We start from the raw sequence: 10784 nt of genomic DNA, 5'->3' as shown, positions 1-10784 counted from the left end.
TGGTATCAGTACTTTACTTCACTGTTTATTTTCCGACATTTTTTTACTTTCATTTATTAAATTTTTTCTTCTTTTCTTCTTTTCACTTTCTTCTTCTTACATTTTCAAAACAGGTTCATTACTTTAGCATTAATCTATTTGTTGACATGATTAATATGTTTTCTTATCATTGTGAACCATTTTCAGCCCATCAACCTATTTGTTATCATTGTGTGTCTTTTTCAACCTACCACTGGTTTATAATTTCCTGGCCATTACACACCACTAGCGTAGGCTAATTTACAAAGCTAACAACAAGCGTGGCAGAAGGCAACGAGAATTGTAGTTAACGTGATGAGACAGAGGGAGTCGGCGATGTAAACATGAATGAGAAAAGAGACATTCCTTATCACCTGATCGTCATCATTTTTGCTCTGCTTTGTGTTCAATATGGTGGATGTTCATCTTGGAAACATTTATAAAAAAAAAACATTCGAAAGTCTTTTGTATTAATATGTTAATATGATGTGAGGTCCAGTTACCAGCACAACACCAATAAGGTAGTAATAATAGCTACATGTCAGCACTCATACTTCTTCACTTTAACTTGTGTGGAAAAGTGTTTAAAACATAAGTATCTGTATTTCTACTTAAGTGAAGGATGTATGTACTTTTGCCATCTCTGGCAGTCTGCAGTGTTTAAACAGAATGGTGTAGAAAACATCCTGTTTACTGAGGGTCTTCAGGCCTTGATGTGAGAGATCAGAGGAGAATGACCAGACTGGTCTGAGCTGACATGAAAGCTATAGTAACTTATATAATCGCTATTTACATCTATAGGGAGCAGAAAAGTCACAATGCAGAGTACATGAAACCTTGAGGATTTCCTTACAACATTAGGTTTCACTCCTGTCTGAAAAAAGAACAAGAATCTGCTATATTCATGGGCATGGACATACCAAAGATCTTCTAAACTTCAACTGGCCAGAGTCTTTGACCATGATTGCCTCAGATTGCTTTTTTGGCTGACAGAAATAGAACCTAATGTGCAAAACATCAAGGTTTGTTGTTTTATGCCTTTGAGGTACCTTTCTGCCCACTAGTTATAGAGTGTGTTCCTATGTCTGAATGATTTTTTTTTATTGTGCTGCTTTTTGTTATAACCTTATAAAATAAATGCATGAACGTGCATGTTCTGCTATTAAAAAAAGGAATATATCAAAGGGAGATCTTTTTAACTGAATTAATTCTAAAGTATAGAGTTATAAATGTAAGTTACATTTAAAACTAGTGATACAACATTTGTGTTTGTAAGAGCAGGAATACACCCTGAATGGGTTGCTAGTCCATCACAAGGCACCACACACACACACACACACACACACACACACACACACACACACAAACACACACACAAACACATAGAAGAAAACTGGTACACCCTGAGAAAACCCATTGAGTATCTTCAGTGATGTCAATGTGATCCCAAATGTTAACACTTTTTATTAACATACTTCACTTTATAATAAAGTCATAAAGTATCCCTTATTTGCAGACAGGATGCTTAATCAAGGGCAAGTGTGCAAGAGGGTGTTAAAGAGCAGGATTGGGACTCAACTCTACAATAAAGTGCTGAAGGAGGAGGTGTGGTCTTGAATGGCAAACTCAAATATGATTGGCTGTTTCTTTATGCCTTTCAAAGTGCTATTGACTGGATTTTTTTCCTCTTTTATCCTATTATCCCATTCACACTCCTGCTGGAGTCCTAGAAAATTTAGCACACAGCCAGAAGCCTCAGTATTCATTATCTGAAATAATCCTTTTTGAAACATAGCAAAGATTGAAGATGGAAATGTAACAAAATTTAAGTCTAATTAAATTAGTTTTACATCTATGTTAAAAAAAATAGCATCCAAACTTTGGATGCACCATGCTACACTGGAGCAATTTGTTTACTTGTGCATTTGGATGTGTGTTTTTAATGTTCATCTCTTTTTCTGAGACAAAAAATCCAACTGTTGGATTGATCCCATCTGAAACCTCACAAACCAAAAGCAACTCAGGCTTTAATTCCACTGGTCCTAAACTCATGAGAGGGCTGAAGTACATCCAGACCAGTACGAACAGAGCAAGAATACAGATTGATTTAAGTGGGTGAGTGTGTCATTCAGTTCAATTCAATTAAAGCAATTTCTTTTATACAACATTGTGCATTTGTAGCAAGATACATTAAATTCACTGCATTATATGTTCCAGTATTTATATGACCTGACTAATGACTGATAATTTAACAAATATCAAATGTACATGATGTTTTCCTTTTGTTTTTGTTGTATCAAATCTATATATTTTACAAAGTCAGTAGACCCTCAAAGATATAATCCGTTGGTATATATATATATATATATATATATATATATATATATATATATATATATATATATTGGTAATATAATAATATATTGGTAAAATAATTCTCTGGTGCAAAATCAATTTAGATAGATAGATAGATAGATAGATAGATAGATAGATAGATAGATAGATAGATAGATAGATAGATAGATAGATAGATAGATAGATAGATAGATAGATAGATAGATAGAGATCATTTGAGCAAACATAGCATAAACACTGGGATAGCATTACTGCCTTGAGACACTTAAAAATATACAAAATTCACAATGCAGCTCTTTAGTGGGGACTGAAGGCTGGCCCCTGTGGTCTAATCCAACAGACATACTGTATATTAGCCATAAAGGCTATATCCACAACCTGTTGTTCTAGGACATACACATATATATATATATATATATATATATATATATATATATATATATATATATATATATATATATATATATATATATAAATACATATTGAATATTTTATTGTATTTGTATTATTTTATCCATCTATTTCTACAGACATTTTTATAATTCAGTTTTTTATAATTCATTATGGGGTACTGAAAACTATTTTAAATAAAATGCCTGCTTTTTTAAATAATATATAAAATAATTATTATTTTATTATTTTGCAATACACTTTTTTATTATATTGATTTAATTAAGTAATTGATTAGATTGGGACAAATTTATTTGATTAATTAATATTAAATAAATGAAAAACATTTTATTAAATACTTTACATTTGTTGGACCACATTTGGGTAAAGTGTGTGTGTGTGTGTGTGTGTGTGTGTGTGTGTGTTTTATATTTAATATAAAATTTTCTAAAGATATGATTGACTGTTCATATTATAGCAAACTGTATGTGTTTGTTCCTTTCATCCTTCATTCATTCATTCCCTCGATATGTGGAACTGTCAGGATTTTCTCCTTTTAAGCGAAATTCTGGAAGCTGGACATAAAAACGCTAAAGAATCCATATCGCTAGCGTTAGCCGCTATCCACTTCCTGGTTAGCCTCTAAAGCTAATGCTATGGATTCTTTAGCATTTTCATGTATGCATAAAACAAATCTTATTTCTGGTACAGAGTGAGTAGCCACAGTGACACTGTGCTAACTTAAGTTTATGTTTTATACCCCTGGCATTGTTGTGTATGTTTTCAAATTTAATAATTATAATAAATAAAAAGTGCAAGGTGGGGACTAAACAAACTTGCGGTCAGCTACTTAATACGTTCCTGAGAGATCTGAGATTATAACTATGTTCTGCAAGTTGAAAAAAAGGATTGTATTTGGTACATGTGTTTACCGAACTGAGTGCCCTGTCCCGAGAAATTTCAGTACAAATACATGTACTGTTACTGTGAAAATGAACGCATTAATAACGCATTGAGGCAAATTAATGAACTGCACTCATTTTATTAACGTGCAATTAATGCAGCACTCATTTCTGTTTGACCATTTTTAATGATAATACAAATAAATTAATATAAAAGAGGCTAAATTAAAACCTTTAACGTAACACATTTATTCACAACGTCCTTTCTTTACTCAAATAAAATTAACTCCACCGAAAAAATTTTATTTGTGAAAAATTCATTGGAGTTTCTATTTTATTCACTGCTCTTGCTGGAAAAGTGCTTTCTCTCCCTATCTTCATTCTCTCTCTCTCTCTCTCTCTCTCTCTCTCTCTCTCTCTGTGAAATTAGCGTCTGTGAAATTAGCTATACATACGGATTTGAGGTCAGAGGTAACACACCATGAAAAAACGACAATAAAGCCACAACACTGTAACCAATTTGCAAATCCAAACTGCAAAATGCTCTAGTTCATGTGTAGCTGGTGGAAGATTTTACTGTTACTCCCTTTTTGAACTTTTGAGCTCCTGTTGGCATGCTAATTGCTTTTTCTCTCAGAAACCAACTAGACAAACAGGGAGGGAGGCTAAGTTGAAGACTCTTAATCAAATTGTGTTTACTCACTAGGGGGAAAGAAGTGGTGTTAAAAGTGTAGCTCTTATCTGAATGGATGGAGGCCCCTCATTCTTATTCATTTACTACTTATTCTTCCTTTTGTTGAGTTCAGCTCTGGGTGAGGGGTCAGTGAGGAGTGTTAATCTCACACTCAGACACGTTTTGCAGCAGCTTATGCTTGTAGCTTTAAATGACATTGAGATGATGCTTTTTACATGTACCTTAATAATTTATTGTAGTTTATTTATAGTGCAATGTAAGTTGATGCTAATATTTTATACAGGCTAATAATTCCCACAGGCATCCCAACTTTTAACACCCTCTGTCTGTATAAAAGGTTAAGGTTCACCCTCATAAGGATTTTTGGACATTACTGTACTGTAAGGAAGTAGTATATTGCTAGTGTATTTAGTATTTTGCTATATTGAGTATATTGCTAGTATAGTATGTAGTATATTTAAAAAAAATGCAGTTTACAAAGGAAGACAGATAGATCATTATATCCTTTAAAAGTGTAGGTCTTTTCTTTAAGGAAACCAAGTACAGTTTTCGACTCCATCAAAAGTTACTAGGAAACTGTAGAAAACATGGTCTGGAAGACACAAAACCATAACAGATTTAGAGGACAAGCTTCTTAAGGGGTCAACAGCTTGCTATATAGGCAACTGAGGCGACAACAGCTTCATGCACAACTTGACACTGGATGAAGTAAGCATTTCTCAGGTTCAACTGTGAACAGAAGACTTCATGGTCAGATGAGGTGCAGGTTTGACAGGTTGAGTGACAGTAGGAAAAGCACTACTTAATCTTATGGACTGATGAATCCAACTAAAATCTTCATCATGTTTTTATAAGCTGTTGAGTAGCTAAAAGGATGATTCCTCCATGTGTGACACCAACTGTCAAACATGGAGGAGGAGGTGTGATGGTCTGAACCAAAACTACTACTACTACTGCGTTTTACAGTGCTATGCATTACCTTCTGTTATATGCCTAGTGGGACAGGGGTTCATCATACAGTACGATCATGACATGTCCGAACTACTTTAGAATAAAAGAACAGGCTAGTAAGCTTCAAATCCTGCAATGGCTCGTGCAGTCTCCATTCTTAAACCCATCAAGCTGGTTTGAGATCAACTGGACAGAAGTGCAACACTTGTACTTTTGCAACACTGCTGGGAAGGACTTTCTAAACAATATTTGATTTCCATTGTAAGAAGAATGCCAATATTGTGATTGGCTGTTATATCTACAACAGGTGGCTACTTTGATGAATGAAAAACTTTTAATTCAATGAAAACAATTCAATGATTTTTAAATATCTATTTGCTTATTTTATGTTTTAATCCCAGGCATCCCATATCTTATATTTTATATATTTACCATTTAACATGGCCAACTGTAATGAAATAATCAGTGGCAATAATTTTACCTAATTCAATGAGAATCTGATAACCTGTCTGTTTTTCCACAGGCCAAACGTCTGCGGAACGAGATGCTGTACCGGCTGGATTGTTCACCCCAAGACTAAAAAATGCACAAAATGTGAGTGATTATGAATAAAATCTCATATAACTTTACTAAAGAAAGGTTTTCAAAGATCTCAAAAACCTTTAAAGATCCTGCATACACCTGGATCATTTGTGTGTTTTAATTATAAGGATAATATCTATAATAATGAATGTGTAAATGCATCTGAAATGACTAATACATACATTGTATTTATTGTATGTATAACAGTTATGTATATTGTATAATGTATGAAACTTTACAATAAAAATTTAAGTGTAAATATTTTATTATAGAATTTAAGAACCAAAAACACTTTCATGTCTTCAGGCTGCTCCCGTCAGGATCATCCATCTCTATACTACCCTGTTCTCTACATCTGCCTCTTTCAAACCAACTACCTGCATGTCTTCCCTCACCACATCCATAAACCTCCTCCTTGGCCTTCCTCTTTTCCTCCTGCCTTGCAGCTCCATCCTCAGCATTCTCCTATCGATATATGTCCCTCCTCTGCACATGTCCAAACCATCTCAATCGGGCCTCTTTTACTTTGTCCCCAAAACGTTCTACATGTTCGATCCCTCTAATAAACTCATTTCTAATCCAGTCCATCTTCATCACTCCTAATGAAAGTGCTTTCCAATACTCTTTTCAAAACACTTTCCTATACTCATTAAAATTCATGTGGTTCAAATCTTACCAGCTACATGACACAAAATCAACCAGATGTAAAAAGGTTTCACAGGACTGTGACATTGGTCAATTACGAGCATCTTTGAGGTTTTGTAAACATTGTATAAAAGATAACATTTTGATAACATTTATGAAATACACATGAAAAGACTGTCAATGTTGTATCATGTTTACATTAGAAAATCATTTACCTACAGTAAACCATTTCCACATTATGGAACTGATGGCATGGATGCAATTGGGAGTGTATGTCAGCAATTTATCCAAAACTTCTCATAATGTTTAAGTAATGAAAAAATGAATGCAGTTTAAAAATTTTTTTTAAATAATAAAAGATGAAAAATTTACCAGAGGTTATATAATTAGCTGAATGGAGAATAGCTGTGCGACTTGTCATTCTGTTTTAACACCAATTTGGCAATAGACCATTAGGTTAATATTATTAATCTAACAAGGTTTCTCTCTCTCTCTCTCTCTCTCTCTCTCTCTCTCTCTCTTTCTTCCTCTCTCTCTCTCTCTCTCTCTCTCTTTAGCAAATTGCTCTTCTCGCTGTTTTAACAGAGGTGTGTGCAGTAAGCGAAGTGTGTGTCAGTGCCGTCTAAGCTCTCCACACTGCAAACAGAACCAAATAAACTTGTCATCTGAAATTACATCCACACCTGTAACCCTACCAGAAGCTACTCCCACATACAGCACTTTACTTGCCTCCCCAACACCAGCCATGACAGGCTCAAAATCCATGAAGAAATATTCTGTACACTGGAAGCCTCTAAGGTAAGATACGATATATTATTAAAACCTGCAGGTTGTTCTGAAAAAATTAAAAAATATCTATATTTATTAGTGAGGTTTCAAAGAGAGCTCATACATTATATTGGACTGGGACATGCAAACTTCCCAAACAATTACTACAAAGTCAGAGGTACACAACTATAAAGGATGTATAGAATGGATACATAGAACGGCATAACATTGTTTTTTTACTTGAACTAGGATACCCAAACATGTTCTAGCTTGACGATGCCCCTGTGCACAAAGCCAGCTCCATGAAGATATGGTTTACATGGGATGGAGTAAAAGATCTTAAGTGACCTGCTATAGAGCTCTGACCTCAATCCTACTGAACACCTTTGGGGGTTAATTGGAACATTGACTGCACCTCAGGCTTCCACCCTCTAGATCAGAAACTGACTTTACTTAACACCCATGAGATGGCAAAAGTACACACATCCTTCACTCAAGTAAAAGTACAGATACTTATGTTTTGAAATACTCTGGTAAAAGTCAAAGTTTGCATGTCCCAGTCCAATATAATGTATGAGCTCTCTTTGTAACCTCACTTAGAAATCTTCCCAGAACAGTGGAGGTTTATTAAAGCAGTAATTGGGGACTAAATGTGTAAATGTTTTAAAAAAAACAAAAAAACAAATACAAATCTTATGCTCAGGTGTCCACAAACCCTTATAATGTACTAACAGGAACAGAAATATTTGTTACAGACAAAAAATAATATTGAATAATTAAATAGTTACTTTAAAAAATATATTTTGATTGATTTTAATTCATGGATTAGGATTTTTTTTATTTTATTAAAATGTTATGTACAGTTACAAATATGTATATAATAGAGTTACATTTATTTTAGTTGCCTAACACAGAATATGTAAAGTTTCCTACCTACAAACAATGGTCTGTATAAATTCAAAGAGAAATAATGCTATGCAATATTGTAATATTTTTACATAAAATTACTTTCATCATGAGGCCAGTTTAATTATGCATGTGTTACCAAGTTATTGTCAATAGGTGGCACTCTTATTTTCTTATTTTCTATTTTTGCTCTCGAGACCTTTCTCTCTGTTATTCCTAGTGTGTATCACATGTGTGTGATCCTACTAAAGATACACTATATGGGCAAAAGTTTGTGGACACCTGACTGTAGTATTTGTATGTGAATTTTAAACATCTCACATTTTGAACAGTTCACATTCAGTCCATCTGCTGTTAAAATTGCCTTCACTCTTCTCGATAGGTGTTCCACAAGATTAAGTTGTATGTTGTGCAGATTAGTGCTCATTTAGCCATAGAGGCATTTGTAAATTCAGGTACTGATGCAGGGTGAAGAGGCCTGGGGTGCAGCCAGTTTTTTAATTAATTTCAATTGTGTTCAATAGGTTTGAGGTCAGAGCTTTATAGCAGGCCACTCAAGATTTTCCACTTCAAACCAGATAAACCATATCTTCATGGAGCTCACTTTGTGCACAGGGGCATTGTTATGCTGGAACAGGTTTGGATCTGCTAATTCGAGTGTAGTGACAATTTTACTGTATCGCTTCCAAGGAGTGATGGCAGGATGGATGGCATAGTGATGCAGCATGTAGCGTTGCAGCCCCACAACTCATGCAGGATCCTGTTTGATCCTAAGCTCATATTAATGTATGTGTTAGGCTATAGTGTATGTTCTACTTGTTCTTGCTGTTTTTTATGGGTTCTTTAGTTTCCTTCCACCCCTACAATGTGTTATAATGTGGATGGTCTAATGGTGTATTGTAATAGATCAGTGTCCTACCCATGATGTATTTCTGACACATACAGTACCTAGTGTTTTTGCGATACTCTCCATTACTCTCCAGAATAATGGTGGATATATATATCCACCATTATTCAGACCTTGGTAAAAGGGTAATCCTCAGCCAAAAAGTAAACCTTGAAAAAGTTATCACTAGATATTTTATTCAGAATAAGTAGGTGGGTGTTTGAGTAAACATCTTATCTATCCTTTCACATATCCCTTGTAGGGGAAAAATTACATTTTCCATCACATATTTTAATATTTCATCAAGATTAGATTATCAGACTAAAACTCGAGTCGATTTATTGCTATTGGCTCTATCTCTGAGGTTCTCGCTGTCTTTGAAGTCTGGCCTGCTGTGATCAGATGAAAATAAATGCATGAGGTAAAATAGAAAAAAAAAACATTCAACATATAATCTTGTCATATTTGGAGATTTCATTTCAGTTCAAATATCCAATCCAACAGAGTAACTGAAATCCCAACTGAAAGCTCCATGAACTGTAGTTATGTCACAGTGTAGTAGAACATGGTGCAGGGTGTGGTTGTCCTTCAGTGAGTGTTTAAACAGTTTGTGTGTAGCATGGAAAAGGTTGATTCTGTTAAAGATGTCTTTAATACACATAACGAGTTGATATTAGGAATACTTTCCTAAAGGGACAGGACATATTTGGGTCTGTGGGAATTCTTGCTGGTTGGTAGGGAATCAAATACTTATTTCACTTGATTAAATAGAAATAAATGTATAACCTTTCTTTAATGTTTTTTTTCTGGATTTTTTTTATTCTGTCTCTCTCTGTTAAAATAAACCTACCATAAAAATTCTAGACTTCATTTCTTTGTACTTACAAAATCAGCAGGGGATCAAATAATTATTCCCAAAGCCAGAATGTTTGATGAAACCAGTGATAGATTGTGTGCTGGCGGTTGATCAGTAGTTTACAAAAAATACCACAATATGAAAAAAACCCAAAATAAAATAAAAATAAAAATAAGATAAGAAACTTTAGATGAGGCATATTTTAAATATTTAGCATTTTGAGCAAATATATAGTTTGTTTAATTTTATTTTCAAAACAAAAAAAACTGTGCAAACGCAACATTCACACACCTTCAACCAAAGGATATTTGCATTTTGGGAAGTATTGTAGACATATTGTATTTGTCTAGGAGCCCATTAGCTACAATCCCATTAGCTACAATTTGTGATTTTAAAATTGTCACATTTAATAGAAAGAACATCTTTCCAAATTGTAAGAATAGTATTGGCTTTTGGAGTAATGTGTTACAGGAAACAAAAAGATGAAAGCAATGGATTTCAGTAATTATTGGAAAACTCTGGAAGCAAATGTGACAAAGTCAATCAAGAAAATGAAGTTGTAAAGAGATTGACATCTAGAACAGAGTAATGGCCCAAAACATTTCACAACATCCAGCATTAAAGTATTCCAAAGCTTTTGGAATGGCCCTTATGGTCCCCTGACTGTGACATCACTGAAATTATGTGTATAAATCTTAAACATACTGCATACAGAAGACAGCCAGGAAAAATCTCAGAACAAGAGTTTTTTGTTCAATGAAGAGTGGGTGAAAATTTGTTGTAAAGGAAAATAATGGAGGCCATGATGCTGGCTATACAAATGCATTTGCA

General features: G+C 34.1%; 1 protein-coding gene across 1 annotated transcript; it reads left to right on the top strand.

The window, feature by feature from the left end:
• The first annotated feature begins 1751 nt into the window (after positions 1 to 1751).
• LOC124396141 (latent-transforming growth factor beta-binding protein 1-like) lies at positions 1752 to 9148 on the top strand. Its single transcript, XM_046865152.1, has 4 exons — positions 1752 to 2133; positions 5834 to 5904; positions 7095 to 7335; positions 8736 to 9148. Exons 1-4 carry the CDS (start codon positions 1910 to 1912, stop codon positions 8755 to 8757), a joined length of 558 nt encoding a protein of 185 aa, XP_046721108.1. The 5' UTR covers positions 1752 to 1909; the 3' UTR covers positions 8758 to 9148.
• The last annotated feature ends 1636 nt before the right edge of the window (positions 9149 to 10784 follow it).

The sequence above is a fragment of the Silurus meridionalis genome, chromosome 13, assembly GCF_014805685.1.
Source record: "Silurus meridionalis isolate SWU-2019-XX chromosome 13, ASM1480568v1, whole genome shotgun sequence".
Lineage (NCBI taxonomy): Eukaryota > Metazoa > Chordata > Actinopteri > Siluriformes > Siluridae > Silurus > Silurus meridionalis.
The sequence above is the reverse complement of the archived record's forward strand: the minus strand, read 5'-3'. Positions and strand labels throughout refer to the sequence as shown.